This window comes from Dendrobates tinctorius, unplaced genomic scaffold (genome assembly GCF_039654945.1).
Source record: "Dendrobates tinctorius isolate UK_male_01 unplaced genomic scaffold, ASM3965494v1 ptg000004l, whole genome shotgun sequence".
Taxonomy (NCBI): Eukaryota; Metazoa; Chordata; class Amphibia; order Anura; family Dendrobatidae; genus Dendrobates; species Dendrobates tinctorius.
Genome location: NW_027361672.1, coordinates 12631469 through 12653304, shown reverse-complemented (window position 1 = coordinate 12653304; position 21836 = coordinate 12631469). Strand labels below are relative to the sequence as shown.

Below are 21836 nucleotides of genomic sequence, written 5' to 3'. Positions count from 1 at the left end.
TCTCTAATGCTCGCTGCCACACTGTTCAGGAATGGTTTGAAGAACATGAAAGATGTTCAAAATTCACCAGATGCCAACCTCATTTAACATCTATTGGATGTGGAGAAAAAGAAAATTCTGACCAATTTGACTGTCAAATGTGAAGTGTATTTAATCTGAAAGCAACGCCACTTTTTCATGTGTGTCACCCCCTGAGGAAAAAGTAGTTCATACTTCGAAACACGTTGGGAATAAAAACATTGATCTTTTAATACAACAGTAATTGTGCATTATATCAAGCAGCGAACGAAGTCCAAAAAAAGCTCCAAAGGATTCGCTTTGTCTAATAACAACATATTACGGTTCCAACTAAATGTTCTACTAGAATTCTAGATGATAAATTTACATTAACCCCTAAATGACCAGGCCTAAAAAAGCCTTAATGACCTGCTATTTTTTTTTTTGCCTTTCTGCTTTTCAGCAACTATAATTTTGTTTTCAGTGATGTGGCTGTATGAAGCCTTTTTTTTTTTAATTTTTTTTTATTTTTTTTTAGTAAACTATTGTTAGGCTATTTTTGGCTTAGAATTCTGTTTATATTTTTAGTGTTCATGCTTTACACAAATTTATCTGTGGAATTAATTATTCAGGAAGTTACAGTCGAGTAGATATCCATTATGGGTAGGTTTTCAGGTTCCCTTTCCTATATGTATGTATATATTACTATCATAATAATATATATATTACTATCATAATATATATATTACTATCATTATATATATATATATATATATATATATATATATATATATATATATATATTTTTTTTTTTTTTTTTTTTTTTTTTTTTTTTTAAATTTATTTTTCATATTGCAGTTTTTGAAGGAATTCACCTGGGGGGTTGTTTGAAACACCCTGGAGATTTAACCACAGTTCTACTATGGGTGTAGGAAAATCCTCCTGACTCTCAGGGTCCCGTTTCACTTAGGGACGCACCGGTGATCCCGACAACAATTCGACCTGGTAGGGATGGCTGGTGCGTCGCTAAATGATCGCTAGTAAGCTGCCAAACAGGCAGATCTCTTCAGCGACGCAGCAACGATCCAGCGATCAAACACAGTGATGCCTGCTGGCCAGCGGGACCCCGACGACAAAATAATGGCCCAGGACATTCAAGCACGATCAGCGATATCCAGCGGGGGCGGGCTGGTCGCAGCTATGTGTCACATGTAGCGAGATCGCAGGCGAGATCGCTGTTGTGTCACAAAATCGGTGACCCATTAGCGATCTCACTATGTGAGATGGGGCCTTATGTAATCCCAGAAAGACTATGTTGAGATCAGGGCACTGTGGGGGCCATTTCATCACTTCCAGGACTCATTCTTCTTTACTCTGAAGATAGTTCTTAATGATGTTTGAGGACCCTGTCCAACTGCTGAATAAATTTGGAGCCATTCAGATGTTGATTATGCAAACGCAGTGATCCACCATGGAAACTTCATGCATCTGACAAGACACACCATGATACGTCCCTTCAAAAACTGGGAGGTATCTAACAGTGTCATCAGCTCTGAACTGGCAGCAATCAGTATGACCCAGCTACACCCATCTGTTCGGGGTAGTCTGGTCAGCAGTTTTCTTCATGGTACAATTGCAGCCAGAAACCATACTTTGGGAATGGATATAAGGCGAAGTGACTCAGACATGCATGGAAATATAGGAACTAAGATGCAAAAAAATGGCAGCCAGTGCTCTGGACTGACTTAAATTTTCAGCTGTAACAGAAGGAAGTTTCTTCACCAAAGGGCTGGAGATCAGTACAATAATCAGTGTCTGCAAGTAACAATAAAGCATGCTGGAGGTTCCTTGCAAGTTTGATGCTGCATTTCAACAAAAGTTGAGAATGTGGTCAAGATATAAAAAAAACTGTCCTCAATGCTGAGAAATAGAGGCCGATACTTAGACATTGTACAATATCTAAAGGAAGGTATCTTATTGGTACCAAATTGTCTATGCAGCAGGACAATGACACCAAACATACAGACAATGTCATTAATAACTATCTTCAGCATGGAGAACAACAAGGAGTTGTGTAAGTTATGATATGGCCACAACAGAACCTGATTTCAAGATCATTGAATCTGGTCTGGGATCACATGAGAATAATTTGTGACAGCCTACATTCACAGAAGACCTGTGGTTAGTTGAGTGTAGCCCTTGGATTTTTTTGCTATTGAACCAATTTGCTAAACAATATTTATAACCACATTAAAGTTGTAAATTGACTGTCATAAGACAGCATAGAAAATAGTTTAAAAAATGCCACCAGAGCTGTACATACGCTTAAAAGATGTCTCTTCAACTTTTTGATTCTGCAATCTGTTTAATGATGTGAAAGAGAATTAAAATACTTACCTATCTCAATCTTCCATAGTTTCCAGTGCCATTCTTACCACGTGACCTGTAAACAGACAAACTGGCTCACGCAGGGGGTTTGTGTACGAATGCGAACCAGAAGTCATTTTCTCAGTTTAAGTCATCAGAGTCTTGACCGGAGACTCGATAGACTTACATTGATGGAAGTAATATCCCCAATTACAGAAGGGTCCCTGTGTGAGCTGACAAAGTAGAGTGATCACATGGGACCAGAACCGCACTGGAAATGATAGAAGATCGTGATCAGTAAGTATTTTAATGCCCTTACACATCATTACGTAGGTAATTAAGAGGGATCACAAAATAAACATTTTAAGGATACTTTTTTAAACAATCACTAAGATTATGGCATATACAGTGGGGCAAAAAAGTATTTAGTCAGTCAGCAATAGTGCAAGTTCCACCACTTAAAAAGATGAGAGGTGTCTGTAATTTACATCATAGATAGACCTCAACTATGGGAGACAAACTGAGAAAAAAAAATCCAGAAAATCACATTGTCTGTTTTTTTTTCAGTTTATTTGCATATTATGGTGGAAAATAAGTATTTGGTCAGAAACAAAATTTCATCTCAATACTTTGTGATATATTCTTTGTTGGCAATGACAGAGGTCAAACGTTTTCTGTAAGTCTTCACAAGGTTGCCACACACTGTTGTTGGTATGTTGGCCCATTCCTCCATGCAGATCTCCTCTAGAGCAGTGATGTTTTTGGCTTTTCGCTTGGCAACACGGACTTTCAACTCCCTCCAAAGGTTTTCTATAGGGTTGAGATCTGGAGACTGGCTAGGCCACTCCAGGACCTTGAAATGCTTCTTACGAAGCCACTCCTTCTTTGCCCTGGCGGTGTGCTTTGGATCATTGTCATGTTGAAAGACCCAGCCACGTTTCATCATCAATGCCCTTGCTGATGGAAGGAGGTTTGCACTCAAAATCTCACGATACATGGCCCCATTCATTCTATCATGTACCCGGATCAGTCGTCCTGGCCCCTTTGCAGAGAAACAGCCCCAAAGCATGATGTTTCCACCACCATGCTTTACAGTAGGTATGGTGTTTGATGGATGCAACTCAGTATTCTTTTTCCTCCAAACACGACAAGTTGTGTTTCTACCAAACAGTTCCAGTTTGGTTTCATCAGACCATAGGACATTCTCCCAAAACTCCTCTGGATCATCCAAATGCTCTCTAGCAAACTTCAGACGGGCCCGGACATGTACAGGCTTAAGCAGTGGGACATGTCTGGCACTGCAGGATCTGAGTCCATGGTGGCGTAGTGTGTTACTTATGGTAGGCCTTGTTACATTGGTCCCAGCTCTCTGCAGTTCATTCACTAGGTCCCCCCCGCGTGGTTCTGGGTTTTTGGCTCACCGTTCTTGTGATCATTCTGACCCCACAGGGTGGGATTTTGCGTGGAGCACCAGATCGAGGGAGATTATCAGTGGTCTTGTATGTCTTCCATTTTCTAATTATTGCTCCCACAGTTGATTTCTTCACTCCAAGCTGGTTGGCTATTGCAGATTCAGTCTTCGCAGCCTGGTGCAGGGCTACAATTTTGTTTCTGGTGTCCTTTGACAGCTCTTTGGTCTTCACCATAGTGGAGTTTGGAGTCAGACTGTTTGAGGGTGTGCACAGGTGTCTTTTTATACTGATAACAAGTTTAAACAGGTGCCATTACTACAGGTAATGAGTGGAGGAAAGAGGAGACTCTTAAAGAAGAAGTTACAGGTCTGTGAGAGCCAGAAATCTTGATTGCTTGTTTCTGACCAAATACTTATTTTCCACCATAATATGCAAATAAAAGGAAAAAAAACAGACAATGTGATTTTCTGGATTTTTTTTTCTCAGTTTGTCTCCCATAGTTGAGGTCTACCTATGATGTAAATTACAGACGCCTCTCATCTTTTTAAGTGGTGGAACTTGCACTATTGCTGACTGACTAAATACTTTTTTGCCCCACTGTAATACCAGAAGGAAATTACGATTTTAAAGCAAAAGCATATGTATTATGTACGCTGCCAGCAGCGAAAATAGAAAACACTGCAAAGTTTACTGCTATGACACTAGAGATCATTTTATCTATTATATTTAACAAAGATACAAAGTTAAGAAATGGTGCACATTTTCAATGGAACATAAATGTTGAAAAGCAAATCCTTGAGCCGAAGTGCTTGCCTGCCATGAAAAGAGCAGCTCATGTAGAGAAATGAACATGTAAGAATATTTAATAGTGAAATGCAAAGTGCAAGAGTCAATTCATGCATCCATATACTAGAGCAACAACACAACTGGAAAATATCCTTTCTATGGGGATAGTTACGAAATCTAAACATTGTCCATTTACAGTACTACAGTTACCAATTCTCTGAGATTTAACATTTTTTACCAGATTACCATTTTCACTTGGTGATGGAATTTGAGATTATTAAAAAAAATAAATGGTGAATGTAGTAAACTTTATTAGTCTGAATTAACCTAGAGCAATATATATCCAGGGTTCTGGGCAGGGGAATTAAAGCATATGTGAGTGATGAAAAACACTGTCCTACCACTAAATAGAAGCGTTAACTGGAATCTGAAGGGTTTCTATAGGCAGTTTCTTCAATTGTTTCTTTAGGATATATTGATATGTATCCAATTTGGTGGAGAAGATTCAATGCATAAATCTTAAAAGGGGCTGTACCAAGTTTATAAGTTAACCCTAATCAATAGGAAATTGTCAAACGCAGAACTTGGCTATCTGGGGCAGTCCTACAGAGAATCCATGGAGAGGAGGTACAAATGCTCGACCTTTGCTCCCTTCAGAAAGGGCTCCTAAGACCCAGTGATCATTAAGTATTGATATGAAAAGGGATGAGAAAATAACATACACTTGTCAAAACTCCTTTAATAGGGTTCTTTTTGTAATAAGTACATGGACTTCTGCAAGCCACAATTATACGAATGGGACAGTCACCAAAATTTCTGTAACAGATTAGTGACATGTAAATATAGTCTTACACTAGTTTTGCTACTTTTCCCCAATCTTTTCCTGAATCCAGGAATGGGTCATATTTATTAATACCATCTTATCCTTAGAAAGTGCAAATTCAGACTGGAAATTCAGATTTATCATAGTGGTTCATGCAGAATAAATTAATATGTCACATTTTTAGATTCTGTAGTTTAAGTTTACAACACCTATTAACTAGAGCATGGCCACGGCCGTTACATCTAAGACGCATAGTAAATATGGGCAAATTTGTGAAAGACAATCTTATTTATTATTCTATGCTATGAGCAAGATAAGTTGTTCATAAGACTTGAAACACGTAAGCAATAGCATTCCTAATTGTAAGTTAGGGGCTAATTCCATATCATCTTTTCACAGCTGAGATGGGAATAAACAGCTCTTGCTTTAACCACTGGAGATTTAAGTGTATTACCATTAAGTGTTAAATGTATATTTCTTATGACTTGTTTTACACTGTCATGTATACTGTTATTGTTCTGCTAATGCTACACTACACCAAAGCATTGATTACAGATAGTGAAGAAGCAGTGCCAGTACAGAGGCCAGTACATCAGATCAGGTCTCATTCTCAGTGGCTACTGACTTTGGCAACTAACGATCTTGTGTCTGGGGCGAAACAGACCGAGGGATGCTTAACCGTAGCAGAGATGAACACAGAGGAAACTGGGAAACCGTCAAGGACGGGGTCCGAACCGGGCCCGTGCTGTGTAACCGTGAAAGCAGTGGAGGGAAAGAGAAGGAACCTTGTGACGTGAAGCCTGTTGTACATGCTGTGAAGACTTTGGAAGTGCTGTGTAACGATGGGACTGTGTCTCAGTTAATGTGAGCTCATCTGGAGATGGTCTCCCACTGCACAGGGAGGACCCCAAAGTAGCTGGATCTGGAGATACAGGTATGCTGACTAATGAGCAGTATTTTTCTGTGAGGGAAGGCAAGGACACAGCAGCCCAGGTGTCTTCGGCCATGACTACGGTCCTGGCCGACCCTTACAATGGAGCAATGAAAAGATTCTGGAGCGTCTGTGCTATGTGGATTCCAAAACTCCTATAAAAATGACAGAGCACAGGTCAAAGGACTAAGCTACTTCTGTAACTCCTATTCATATCTACATGTGTTATGGAAACCATGTAGCTCAGCTGTTCTCAGTTATTCCCGTAGCTCCATCTCCATCCTGGAGAGCCAGGATGGTTTATTTCATTTCTTTTCATCAATATAAGTTCGAGCTGGAAATAACACTTTAAAATCCAAGCTAGATCCCATCATATTCTATCTGTACTCTAAATTTCGAATTCGATTCTAACATTACACTATCCGAAAGTTGTCAACCAAGCACAAAACATTAAAACAAACTCAACTCTGTAAAATATTATGAACTACTTTAGAAACATCCGGCCTATGTAATTTTAGATATGTTCACAATGTAGGAAATTATGTACAATGGGGAAAATAAGTATTTTATACACTGCCGATTTTGCAAGTTTTCACATTTACAAAGAATATAGAGGTCTGTCATTTTTATCGTAGGTTCACTTCAACTATGAGACAGAATCTAAAAAAAACCCCAGAAAATCACATTGCATGATTTTAATAATTAAATTTCATTTTATTGCATAAAATAAGTATTTGATCACCTACCAACCAGCAAGAATTTTGGCTCTCAGACCCGTTAGCTTTTCTTTAAGATGACAAAAAAGACACGTCAATCCGAGAATTCAGATGTGGGGTGTGCGGAAAAGGATACCAGTCCCAATTCAATACAGAAAAAGAAATCCGGCACTCCCAAATGCAGAAAAAATAGTTTTGTTTTATTCACAGCTTAATAATCCACACAGTGTACATTCTATTTGTTACGTTTCGGTCACTATCATGGACCTTCTTCAGACAATGGCAAAACCTGTTAATAATCCAAAAACATGACACTGTGGGTTCAGAATAGCGTGTAGCAACGTAGGCAAGCTGCTCATGTGGAGCTGTGACGAGAGCAGGAGGAGGAATAAAGCACTAACAGAGATATGCTGTATTGTTATGACGCAGTGCACTTTTCTTTAAGAAGCCCTCCTACTCTGCACTCATTATCTGTATTAATTACACCTGTTTGAACTTGTTACCTGTATAAAAGACACCTGTCCACACACGCAATCAAAAACACTCCAACCTCTCCACCATGGCCAAAACCAAAGAGCTGTCTAAGGACACCAGGGCCAAAATTGTAGACCTGCATAAGTTTTTGATGAGTTACAGGAAAATACACAAGCAGCTTGGTAAAAAGGCAACAAATGTTGGCACAATTATTAGAAAATGGGAGAAACACAAGATGACTGTCAATTTTCCTTGCTTTGGGGCTCCAAGCAAGATCTCGCCACGTGGAGTAAGGATGATTCTAAGAAAGGCCAGGAATCAATGCAGAACTACATGGGAGGCCCTGGTCAATGACGAGAAGAATGTCGAGACCAGTCTCAAACATTATTGTTAGTAACACACTACTCTGTCATGGATTAAAATCCTGTAGGGCATGCAAGGGTTCCCCTGCTCATGCCAGCACATTTCCAGACCCATTTGAAGTTTGCCAATGACCATCTGGATGATCCAGAGGAGGCATGGGAGAAGGTCATGTGGTCAGACGAAACAAAAATATAAATTTTTGGCATCTTCTCCACTCACTGTTTGGAGGAAGAAGAAGGATGAGTACAACCCCAAGAACACAGTCTCAACCATGAAGCATGGTGGAGGAAACATCATACTTTGGGTGTGCATTTCTGCAAAGGGAACAGGACAACTGTACTGTATTGAAGGGTGGATGGATGGGGTCATGAATCGCGAGATTTTGGCTAAAAAAAAATCCCTTCCCTCAGTAAGAGCCTTGAAGATGGGTCGTGGCTGTGTTTGCCAGCATACCAATGACACGAAACATACAAACATGGCAACTAATGTGTGGCTCCGTAATAAGCATTTCAAGGTCCTGGAGTAGCCTAGCCAGTCTCCAGACCTGACTCCAATAGAAAATCTTTGAAGGGAGCTGAAACTCAATGTTTGCCATCAATAGCCCGAAACCAGAAAGATCTAGAGAAGCTCTGTATGGAGGAGTGGGATAAAATCCCTGCTGCAGTGTGTGCAAACTTGATCGAGAATTACAGGAAACGTCTGACCTCTGTAATTGAAAACAAAGGTTTCTGTACCAAATATTAAGTTCTCTTTTTCCATTGTATCAAGTACTTATATCATGCAATAAAATGCAAATTCATTATGTAAAAATCATACAATGTGATTTTCTGGATTTTTTTTTTAAGATTCTGTCTCTTACAGTTAAAGTGTACCTACCATAAACATCAACAGTTATGGCTACTGTACAGGACCGTACATTGTGCTTTTATCAATATCCTTAACATCTATTAACATTAGACCTTAAATTGCTGCACATATGGAAGATTTAAGAAGCACTATGGAAAAAAAAGTAAAAGATGTAAATAGGCAGTTTTTGGAGCTGGTACAAATTGATTCACAAGACCTGGTGCACTGGCCAAATCAATAATCTGTGGCCACTGGACAGGGGCCCTGTGAACGGCCTTTTACGGCAACCGTGGCTCTTCTTTGGGTTAGCCAGTCTGGAACAATATCATTGTTGTGGCGTGACGCACATGTAACATTGGATTAAGCTGGCTAACGAAAAGAAGAGCTGTGGATGCCGGCAGGAAGGCGACATCCAGAGGCTAGAAATTACATTTCAAATGGAGCAGGTCCTATGAAATAAAAAGCATTAATTCTAGTAATATTACATAATGAGAATTTCTTTAAAACTAAGAGGTAACCTAAAAAATATACTACTACCCTGAAGGTGGATTCACACAGTGTGTCATGGGGGAAAAGAAAAAAGCAGTTTTTTTTTTTAAAGCCAAACACAGAAGTGGATTCAAAAGGGAAGGGAAATAAAAATGAGATACTCCTACTTCTGCCTTATGCTGGATCTAATTCTGTCTTTGCCTTAAAAAAGAAAATTAAAACTGTAGCGATATCTTTCTTTTAAAATAAAAAAAAAATAAACAATAAAAGGAAAAAAAAGCCAGTGGATACGAAATCTTAAAAGCTTAAATGTAAAACTGCAACTGTTCGAACTAGACTTTCTTACTACCATATAAATATATTTTGACCACTGTAATCAATATCATGCAACACATATTTACTTACATCCATAAAGAAAACACAGTAACAATCATAAAGAAAGGCAAACATGTCCAGGTTTCAAATAATCCCCAGCATGCAGAATTTATATTTATGGCTGTTAAGCAAATTATTCACCAGCCATGTAGTATTATTAGTTCAGTAACCACAGGAAGACGTGTTTGCTATCACCTAGGAGCCAGACTCTCAGCAGAGAGATAAATGAAGCATGAAAGTAAAAGACACAGGGAAAGCCACAAAAAAAGGAAAGTACTTACACTTCTACAGCAGAGAGTCTCCAAGCAGCAAAAAGAAAGACGGGATGTGAATAAAGAAGAGAGAAAAGCGGAGAGAGAAATAAAAAGAACAAACAAAAAAAACTAAAACTGCAAGACATTCAGTTAGACGGAAAAAAAGGGAAAGACAGTAATATACTTCGTTCTCATCTGCTCACGCAGCAGTAGAAAAGTCATATTCTCAATGACAGGCGAAAGGACAATATGTGCCTTTACAACAACATCCGACATTAAATCATATGCTGGGACAGTCGCACAATAAGCTTAAAATATCTCAGGTGTTCTTATCAAAGCACAGATCTGTATGTGCTACAAGCACGTATTACTCACTACAACAGATTCAATTAGCGTAAACTTAATACAAAAGATATTTGTAAAACAAAATTACATTTCAAATTTTTAACAGGTTGCAAAAACAATAAATGTGTTGTCCGGCCTTAAGCTACAAGTCTGAACTCCCTTTAGTTGACTGCAGACTTCTGAATGCTCACATCACGTGCCAAAGAGGATTCTCCAATGCCACAAGTATGTGATTGGTATACATGCAGTCATGTGCCACCTAGACGTACGTGGTCGCGCTGAATGAAAGTGTATTGAGTGAGGCCGGACACGTCTAGTCGGAAAGTGGGTGGGAGAATGCAAAACTGCTCACTTCCGATGCCGGAGAATCCTCACAAGTCTGCAGTCACCTAGAATGATTGCAGACTTGTAGCCCAAGGCCGGACAACCCCTTTAAACTCTGAATATTAATCTGAAGAGGACAATCCGTACCCTATATATTAAAATTGTAATACCTGTATTTGCCATGAAAAACAGTTTTGGAGCAACTATTTTTTAGAACTCAGTGTTGGGCTTTTCCTTCGTTATTCCTGCTAGAAATTAATGAATACATTGACAAATAGGTGTTACAATTCCTCATGTCGAAGGGGAGGGTCCTACTCCGTCATCAGGGATCGGAAGGTGTCAGAGAGATATTTCTTTCACTTGACAAAGACGAGCTGCGGTGCTGAAAAGCGTAGTTAATAAAAACATTTGATTAACCATTGGAGAACGATTCTAGCAGTGCAGCCCACATATCGTGAATTAGCTACTTTAAGCAAGCGTGTTGGTACAAAACCACAACTAGTAACACCCAGATGTCAATTTTTTCATAAATTTGAAGGGGGAATAACAAAGAAACTTCACATCCTAGACTTGTAAGAAAAGATCCTCTAGAACTGGTATGTTATGCAAAATACCATTATTTTCTAAAATGGACATACATAAAAAAAAAAGGCATGTCTTTTTGATAATACATTTACGTGAATATCATTGTATGGACATTTAATATTTTAGGTCTGAAAATAAATGTAGTTTGAAAGATTACCTTAAACACGATAAAAACTACCGGTATTTATGTATACATACAGTGGGGCAAAAAAGTATTTAGTCAGTCAGCAATAGTGCAAGTTCCACCACTTAAAAAGATGAGAGGCGTCTGTAATTTACATCATAGGTAGACCTCAACTATGGGAGACAAACTGAGAAAAAAAAATCCAGAAAATCACATTGTCTTTTTTTTTCATTTTATTTGCATATTATGGTGGAAAATAAGTATTGGGTCAGAAACAAGCAATCAAGATTTCTGGCTCTCACAGACCTGTAACTTCTTCTTTAAGAGTCTCCTCTTTCCTCCACTCATTACCTGTAGTAATGGCACCTGTTTAAACTTGTTATCAGTATAAAAAGACACCGGTGCACACCCTCAAACAGTCTGACTCCAAACTCCACTATGGTGAAGACCAAAGAGCTGTCAAAGGACACCAGAAACAAAATTGTAGCCCTGCACCAGGCTGGGAAGACTGAATCTGCAATAGCCAACCAGCTTGGAGTGAAGAAATCAACTGTGGGAGCAATAATTAGAAAATGGAAGACATACAAGACCACTGATAATCTCCCTCGATCTGGTGCTCCACGCAAAATCCCACCCCGTGGGGTCAGAATGATCACAAGAACGGTGAGAAAAAATCCCAGAACCACGCGGGGGGACCTAGTGAATGAACTGCAGAGATCTGGGACCAATGTAACAAGGCCTACCATAAGTAACACACTACGCCACCATGGACTCAGATCCTGCAGTGTCAGACGTGCCCCACTGCTTAAGCCTGTACATGTCCGGGCCCGTCTGAAGTTTGCTAAAGAGCATTTGGATGATCCAGAGGAGTTTTGGGAGAATGTCCTATGGTCTGATGAAACCAAACTGGAACTGTTTGGTAGAAACACAACTTGTCGTGTTTGGAGGAAAAAGAATACTGAGTTGCATCCATCAAACACCATACCTACTGTAAAGCATGGTGGTGGAAACATCATGCTTTGGGGCTGTTTCTCTGCAAAGGGGCCAGGACGACTGATCCGGGTACATGAAAGAATGAATGGGGCCATGTATCGTGAGATTTTGAGTGCAAACCTCCTTCCATCAGCAAGGGCATTGATGATGAAACGTGGCTGGGTCTTTCAACATGACAATGATCCAAAGCACACCGCCAGGGCAACGAAGGAGTGGCTTCGTAAGAAGCATTTCAAGGTCCTGGAGTGGCCTAGCCAGTCTCCAGATCTCAACCCTATAGAAAACCTTTGGAGGGAGTTGAAAGTCCGTGTTGCCAAGCGAAAAGCCAAAAACATCACTGCTCTAGAGGAGATCTGCATGGAGGAATGGGCCAACATACCAACAACAGTGTGTGGCAACCTTGTGAAGACTTACAGAAAACGTTTGATCTCTGTCATTGCCAACAAAGGATATATCACAAAGTATTGAGATGAAATTTTGTTTCTGACCAAATACTTATTTTCCACCATAATATGCAAATAAAATGAAAAAAAAAACAGACAGTGATTTTCTGGATTTTTTTTTCTCAGTTTGTCTCCCATAGTTGAGGTCTACCTATGATGTAAATTACAGATGCCTCTCATCTTTTTAAGTGGTGGAACTTTCACTATTGCTGACTGACTAAATACTTTTTTGCCCCACAGTATATACTGCTGTAGCACATATGTACTGCTGTAGCAAACCTTAACGTGTTATGTAATGCCCTTTTTGTTAATGTATTTTGGATACCATTTCCCTAGAGGCAACGGTCCTGCAATCTAACGTAGAATGCCATCATACTGTGCTCACCGGATTCCAGATGAGTAAGATGGAAAATATTTAGTATGGGCCTGAAGCAGTCTATAAGTGTGAATGCACCTCTGCACGGTAAGGAGGTTGTAAGCAGACCAAGAATGGCCACATGCACAAGGCTGTTGGGCTGCATTTTACATAAGATAATTGTGAATAACATGCTTTCAATCAGGGAAAAAAAAATGTGAAAAACTTAAAAAAAAAAAAAAAAAAAAAAAAAAAATAGGAACAGAAAAGGTAATAAAGTCAAACAATGGGACAAAATAGGAATAAGGCAAAAATAGCGAAAATAAAAAATTAAGGATTCCTACTATGTTGTTGTATCATGAAAATCAAGTAAGTAATACATGCCGCGATAATGGTAATGATAAATACCGTAGCTAGAATCTCTGTTAAAGGCAATCACTAAAAAGTGTAGCCCGAGGATGATCGTTAAAAATTCACAAAAGTGCAAACATATATTCTTTAGATGTTAATAATAATAATGTGGAAAAAGACCAAAGGCTACCATACCCTGAGGTGTTGCAAGGCTATACTTTTTCCAATACAGAATCCACAGCACCTTCCTCGAGAGTGTGTAATCCCATGGGTGGCGTTCACAAGTAATGTAAATGTGAATACTGTTCTCTACTAATGGGGTCGTGTAATAAAACCAGACACCTTACAGATCAATGATGATCCCATACAATCAGTAAAGGTTTAGAGCTGTTTATTATCACACAATGCTTTTCTATTCCCTAGCGATGATCTGTTTCTTAGATTTCTTTGGAATGTTTTTTATTAATACATGTATCAGACGTGAATACATTTGAGCACTGTGGTGCCGGGACTGAGGCAGAGAACAGCGTCTGCCAGCCCAGGCCCCAACGTGCAGCGTTGTGATGACCTCATCACAATTCTGTTGGGGAAGCAGAATTGGTGACTATGCGGTGGGCACTGCTAAGCACTCCTTAGAGGAGCTGAATGATGAAATGTGCTTTTATTTTAGATGTGGGGGCAGGGGTTACTACGAAGGCACACTATGGGGCAATTAAGAGGCATTTGGCAGATGGTCTACAAAAAAAAAAAAAAAAAAATTCTGGCATGACTAAGAACAGTTTTACACTAATTTGAGGGTGCTGAATTCAAATCTGATCTTGTAATTTCTCTATCACATCACGTTTTTGCGCTATAGGTATATAGCCCATTTTCATGAATTCCATGAAAAATATAAGTAGTGTATGAAAAGTGCGGGTTTATACGGTTCACCAAGGTAAATTTAGTTTTCATTTAGTCTCCCAATAAATGTGAGAATATCTTTGTTTTCTTTGAACATGCATAATTCCCATTTGTTATGATAAGAAAGTAAGCAAACAGTTTTCAACGTACACATCAGTCGTGTGCAGGTACTGTTTTAACTATATATGTTCAAGTTTTCCTGGTCTCAGTGAAGAGAAGAAAAAGGCTGGAATAGTTGATGGACCTCAAACAAGAACACTTATGAGAGACCAAAATTTTATCACATCAATGAATGAGACAGAAGAAAGAGCTTGGAATGCATTTTATAATGTGGTGCAGAATTTTCTAGGGAATAAGAAAGCAGACAACTATGAAGAGATTGTGGAAGAGCTACTAATGAGTCTGCGAAATCTTGGGTGTAGAATGAGTATCAAGATTCACTATTTACACAGCCATTTGGACTTTTTTCCAGAGAATCTTGGGGATGTGAGCGAGGAACAAGGGGAGCGTTTTCATCAGGACATTAAAACAATGGAAGAACGGTATCAAGGCCGGTGGGACTCGCATATGATGGCTGACTATTGCTGGAGAGCTTGATGAGAGACAACCCAGAAGCTGTACATCACAGATCAGCCAAGAAAAGAAAGTTCAAATAACTGCCATTTGCCATTCATCGGTGTGCCATATATATGTGTTTTTATATTTTGTAGTTTAATTCTGTAAGTATATTTGATTTGCTGTACATAGACTTTGTAATCTTTGTTATTCCTTGATTAAAAATATACAAAATGTAGTACCGAAAAATATGTGTTTTTATCATAAAAAAACATTCGATAGGAGTAATTTTCATCAAAAATTGAAAATATCTCGAAATCCTGATGTGATAGCCAAAAACGGAGTTCATATTTGTAATCAGCAGCCAAAATTGACTTAAAATATGTTTGAAAACCTTTTGCCAGAAAAACTGCGTTGACCAGTCATATGAAGGGGGGCATAGTATAGCGAGGGGCAGTGGTGACATTATGCAGAGAGGCAATGTGGGGTGAGATATAGAAAAGAGCAGTTTTGGGTGATATTTTGGAGAGGGGGAGTGTGTGTGGGGATATTATGAAGAATATGAAGAAGGGCAATGTGAGGGGAGATATTATAGAGAGGGGCAGTGTGTGGGAGATATTTTGAAGAAAGGCAGTGTGTGGAGATGCTGTTTTGGGCCAGAAGCACAGGAAATTATTTATGCAGAGGTGCAACATGAGAGATTTTTATTTATGGGGCAATATAATGATACTTTTATTTTTAAGGGCACCATGACGGAAAGCACTGCTGAAGACTGAGAAGCCTGCAGAGACTCGATGTGGGCATGAATTCTCAACATACCGTCTCGACAAAATGGAGAATAAAAGATGGAAAATCAGAGAAGTGGTCGTCTAAAAGGTACGTAGATGTAAATGTTTATTTGTGATATGCACTACGTCTCATCAGTTCTGCTGTTCCTGTATGGTCCGCAGTCTGATGACTGATGACAACAACTCCCAGTATCTCCTTACCACAATTAAGGTGTCACTAGGAATTATAGGTTCATGTAATATAACTGTATATGGTGCTGACCTGACATTGCAATTTATTGCTGAACTAAGCTTGGTGATGTATATATGTACTGACGGTGGTTCTGGTGCTGCATTCATGTACTCACTATTTGTACTCACTATTTCTGGCGCTGCATTCATGTACTAATGGTGGATCTGGTGCTGCATTCATGCACTCACTGTATTTCTGGCGCTGCATTCATGTACTCACGGTGGTCCTGGAGTTGTATTCATGTACTGAGTGTTTCTGGCCCTGCATTCATGTACTGTCAGTGATTTTGATGTTGCATTCATGTACGGACGGTGGTTCTGATGCTGCCTTCATGTAATGATGGTTCTGCATTGATCCTGTGAAGGCAGGTGTACGAATTCCGGGTTGAGGTGTAGAACTGACGTCTTCTCAACTTCCAATCATGCGCACTGCGCCTGTTTGTGGCGGGGATGTGCACACGCAGCTTCAGAGGATCAATGCAGTGATGGAAAGAAGCCGCACGCATACGCAAGGTATATATAGCACTGGTGATGACGCCGATGCAAGTCAGGCTATGACGCCCACAGGGGCGTGATAATGTGCTAAGTGGGCTGACTAGTCTGGGGACACCAACGCCCCATCGACCAGTCAAAAGCCTCATTTACATATCATAAACAGACTTTAGAAATACTTTTCGGTTTGTGTGCCTAATGTAATAAAAGGACAGTTAGGCAAGGTATTTAGCCATGTACACAACTGCTGGTGGTTATGAGGGCACAGGAGACCCAATAAGTTTTGAGGATTTAAAGGGAACCCTAAGAGATCTGAGATTAGGAGGAGGATTTGGTGAGTTTCTGCTCCAAAAACCTCAGTTGACGTGTGTGTTCACAATGATTTTTTTTGGAGCAGAAACTCTCCAAATCCTCCTCAAATACTCAAAACTTGGTTTTGGAGATGAATAAATGCATCACTAGAACCACCATCAGTACATTAATACAAGTACCCCTTTACATTTTTTTACTACCATTGGATTGGTGCAGCATTGAAATGTGGCCTTTTGATCAAAAATGTTGAGCATCCATGGTTTGAAGGAAACTTATCTGAAAATCACCTATTGGTTAAATAAGGTTTTTATGTTACATGTACTGTATTTTTCGGACTATAAGACGCACCGGACCATAAGACGCACCCCAATTTTCAGAAGGAAAATAGGGAAAAAAATAATAATGTGTCAAATGGGGGTCCGTCTTACAGTCCGAATTCAGCTTACCTGGGAAGGGATCCGGCACAGGTGGAGGAGTGGTCACAGGGGTCATTCAGTGGTCCAGGCTCGTGCGGTGGCGGCTCTGTGCTGGGGCAGGTTGGTTGTGCTGGCGCAGCTGGGCTGTACTGGGGCAGCTGGGCTGAGCTGGGGCAGGTGGGCTGTGCTGTGGCAGGTGGGCTGTGCTGTGGCAGCTGTGCTCGGGCTGGGGGCAGCTGGGCTGTGCTGGGGCAGCTGGGCTGTGCTGGGGCTGGGGCAGCTGGGCTGGGGTAGTTGGGCCGGGGATAGCTGGGCTGGGGCAGCTGGGCTGGGGCAGCTGGGCTGTGCTGGGGCTAGGGCAGGTGGGCTCTGTGGGGTGAGGGTGGCAGCTCTCTACTCCGGTGCAGGGGCGGCGGCTCCGCCGGCATTTCCTCCAAGCCCGGAGGCCCCCGCACATCCCTTGCTGGCCGCCGCCATGTTGCGGTGGCCTCTGGGAACATGGACGCCAGGAAGATGGCCGCCGGTCCGGGGACGGTGCATGCGCAGGTTCAGATCTCATCCCGAGATCTCGTTGCCGAGATTTGAATCTCGTCCCCCGAGATCTCGGGACGAGATCTGAACCTGCGCATGCGCTGTCCCCGAACCGGCAGCCATCTTCCCGGTGTCCATGTTCCCGGAGGCCACCGCAACATGACGGCGGACAGCAAGGGATGTGCGGGGGCCTCCGGGCTTGGAGGAAATGCCGGCGGAGCCGCCACCGCTACTGCACCGGAGCACAGCCCGCTGCCACCACCGCACTACAGAGCTCCGCGGCACCCGCACCAGCCTCCAGCCATAATCGGAGGTTAGTATATTGTGACCATAAGACGCACCCCCCCACTTTCCCCAAAAATTTTGGGGGGAAAAAAGTGCGTCTTATGGTCCGAAAAATACGGTATGTTAAAAAAATATATATATATTTTTTCAAATCACAGTCTTTTTAAAAAATAAAATTAGCAATCTTGCAATTTTCACAGGGTCCACCAGGGCTCTTTTCGACTCATACTTCCTGTGTTTTCAAGATGCTAATTACACACTTTAATACAAAAGACTGTGTTGGGGGAAATCTGACCATTGTGACTTTGTACATGTGTTGTTTCCTGAAACAATAGTAAGTAAAAAAAAAAATTGCAAAATTTCCATTATTTTAAATAGACTGATATAAAAAAATTGGCCAAAGTTTTAAAGATATATAGGACATATACTATCATCATTTGCTCAACACCTCACACTGTATGCGATATAACATTTTTCTAAATACATGTTTTACACAGATCTCTTACGCACCCACCATATAGATGCTAACTGTGAATTTTAGAGCTACATCCCTTCTATTCTTCACTCCTTTCTAGTCTATGCTTTCCATTTTGCATATGTTTTCTCTGAGCAATAGATCAGTATATAATCCAAAGAAACAGTGAAATAATTATTGTAGAATATGCGTATTATTTTTTATGTACTTTAGGTAATTGTGCTCGGTGTACGTTGATGTAGACTGAATAAGATTCTCACACCTATAAAATGCAGCTCAATTCATTTGGCGCATAAAGCAGACCCTGTTCAAGGATTTGTAAAGCCCTAGACCAGGGGTCTCAAACACGCAGCCCGCATGCGGCCCCTGAGGCAGGCATCTGCGGCCCGCGGTGCCCCACGTCTCATGCTAGAGAGGAGTGCGCTGCTCCGCTGTGACTAGACTCCAACAACCTCTTCACAACAAAAACATCCCATCTCGTGACTCCTCCCTCTCATGTGACTGATCACATCACTGCAGGTCCTGTGGGAGCAGTTTGCAGCTTTCTACCAGCGCGTGTGTGTGAAAGCACTCAGGTACATTTTATACAGTGCTGTGTGCTGGCACCGGCTGTGGACTGCTCCATGTTATACAGTGGGGGCGGCTATGGAGGGGTTAATAACTGTGCGCTTGTGTTACCCGCGCTGCACTGTGTCACCTGTGCTGCCGCTCACTGTCGGAATTAGTGACTGGGTGTAAAGTTCTGGCTGTGGACGGAGCAGGAGCAAATCAGCCTCTCATCACAGCAGGCTCACTGCAGGAGTTGTCACACCGCTCTATAGGCGACGACTGTCCGATCAGTGGGGTCTGTCGGCATTGTGTATGTGTGCGCTGTGGTCATAAAAGGTACAGAGCCCCCATACCTGTGCTGTAACTGCCCCTACATACAGGTACAGAGCACCCATACCTGTGCTGTAACTGCCACTACATACAGGTACAGAGCACCCATACCTGTGCTGTAACTGCCACTACATACAGGAACAGAGCACCCATACCTGTGCTGTAACTGCCACTACATACAGGTACAGAGCACCCATACCTGTGCTGTAACTGCCCCTACATACAGGAACAGAGCACCCATACCTGTGCTGTAACTGCCCCTACATACAGGTGCACAGCCCCCATACCTGTGCTGTAACTGCCCCTACATACAGGTGCACAGCCCCCATACCTGTGCTGTAACTGCCCCTACATACAGGTGCACTGCCCCCATACCTGTGCTGTAACTGCCCCTACATACAGGTGCACAGCCCCCCATAGCTGTGCTGTAACTGACCCTACATACAGGTGCACAGCACCCCATACCTGCACTGTAACTACCCCTACATACAGGTGCACAGCCCCAATACCTGCGCTGTAACTGCCCCTACATACAGGTACAGAGCCCCCATACCTCTGCTGTAACTGCCCCTACATACAGGTGCACAGCCCCCATACCTGTGCTGTAACAGCCCCTACATACAGGTGCACAGCCCCCATACCTGTACTGTAACTGCCCCTACATACAGGTGCACTGCCCCCATACCTGTACTGTAACTGCCCCTACATACAGGTGCACTGCCCCCATACCTGTGCTGTAACTGCCCCTACATACAGGTGCACAGCCCCCATAGCTGTGCTGTAACTGACCCTACATACAGGTGCACAGCCCCCCATACCTGCACTGTAACTACCCCTACATACAGGTGCACAGCCCCAATACCTGTGCTGTAACTGCCCCTACATACAGGTGCACAGCCCCCATACCTGTGCTGTAACTGCCCCTACATACAGGTGCACAGCCCTCATACCTGTACTGTAACTGCCCCTACATACAGGTGCACTGCCCCCATAACTGTACTGTAACTGCCCCTACATACAGGTGCACAGCCCCCATAGCTGTGCTGTAACTGACCCTACATACAGGTGCACAGCCCCCCATACCTGCACTGTAACTACCCCTACATACAGGTGCACAGCCCCAATACCTGTGCTGTAACTGCCCCTACATACAGGTACAGAGCCCCCATACCTCTGCTGTAACTGCCCCTACATACAGGTGCACAGCCCCCATACCTGCGCTGTAACTGCCCCTACATACAGTTGCACAGCCCCCATACCTGTGCTGTAACTGCCCCTACATACAGGTACAGAGCCCCCATACCTGTGCTGTAACTGCCCCTACATACAGGTACAGAGCCCCCATACCTGTGCTGTAACTGCCCCTACATACAGGTGCACAGCCACCATACCTGCACTGTAACTGCCCCTACATACAGGTACAGAGCCCCCATACCTGTACTGTAACTGCCCCTACATACAGGTGCACTGCCCCCATACCTGTGCTGTAACTGCCCCTACATACAGGTACACAGCCCCCATACCTGCACTGTAACTGCCCCTACATACAGGTACACAGCCCCCATACCTGCACTGTAACTGCCCCTACATACAGGTGCACAGCCCCCATACCTGTGCTGTAACTGCCCCTACATACAGGTACAGAGCCCCCATACCTGTACTGTAACTGCCCCTACATACAGGTGCACTGCCCCCATACCTGTACTGTAACTGCCCCTACATACAGGTGCACAGCCCCCATACCTGCACTGTAACTGCCCCTACATACAGGTGCACAGCCCCCATACCTGCACTGTAACTGCCCCTACATACAGGTGCACAGCCCCCATACCTGCACTGTAACTGCCCCTACATACAGGTGCACAGCCCCCATACCTGCACTATAACTGCCCCTACATACAGGTACACAGCCCCCATACCTGCACTGTAACTGCCCCTACATACAGGTGCACAGCCCCCATACCTGTGCTGTAACTGCCCCTACATACAGGTACAGAGCCCCCATACCTGTACTGTAACTGCCCCTACATACAGGTGCACAGCCCCCATACCTGTGCTGTAACTGCCCCTACATACAGGTGCACTGCCCCCATACCTGTACTGTAACTGCCCCTACATACAGGTGCACAGCCCCCATACCTGCACTGTAACTGCCCCTACATACAGGTGCACAGCCCCCATACCTGTACTGTAACTGCCCCTACATACAGGTGCACTGCCCCCATACCTGTACTGTAACTGCCCCTACATACAGGTACAGAGCCCCCATACCTGTACTGTAACTGCCCCTACATACAGGTACAGAGCACCCATACCTGTGCTGTAACTGCCCCTACATACAGGTGCACAGCCCCCATACCTGCACTGTAACTGCCCCTACATACAGGTGCACAGCCCCAATACCTGCGCTGTAACTGCCCCTACATACAGGTGCACAGCCACCATACCTGCACTGTAACTGCCCCTACATAAGTTTAAACCTAGAAGTATTATAGTACAGTAATATAGAATTGTTATAGTAGTTCAAATAAACAATTGTTTAACAATAATTTTGTACTGTATTAAGTTTGAAAAAAATGCGGCCCGCCGGCTTAAGTTTTTTTCACGTGCGGCCCATTT

General features: G+C 42.4%; 1 protein-coding gene across 2 annotated transcripts in view; it reads right to left on the bottom strand.

The window, feature by feature from the left end:
• The window catches only part of CARMIL1 (capping protein regulator and myosin 1 linker 1), a 331630-nt gene that overhangs the window by 33812 nt on the left and 275982 nt on the right, over nt 1-21836 (bottom strand). Inside the window, exon 30 of one of the 2 annotated variants that reach the window (XM_073566150.1) lies at nt 9861-9878. The exons of the other annotated variant lie outside the window; for it this stretch is intronic. Coding sequence (XP_073422251.1) covers nt 9861-9878 — 18 coding nt within the window. The remainder of the gene's footprint in view (nt 1-9860; nt 9879-21836) is intronic. 2 annotated transcript variants of the gene reach the window in all.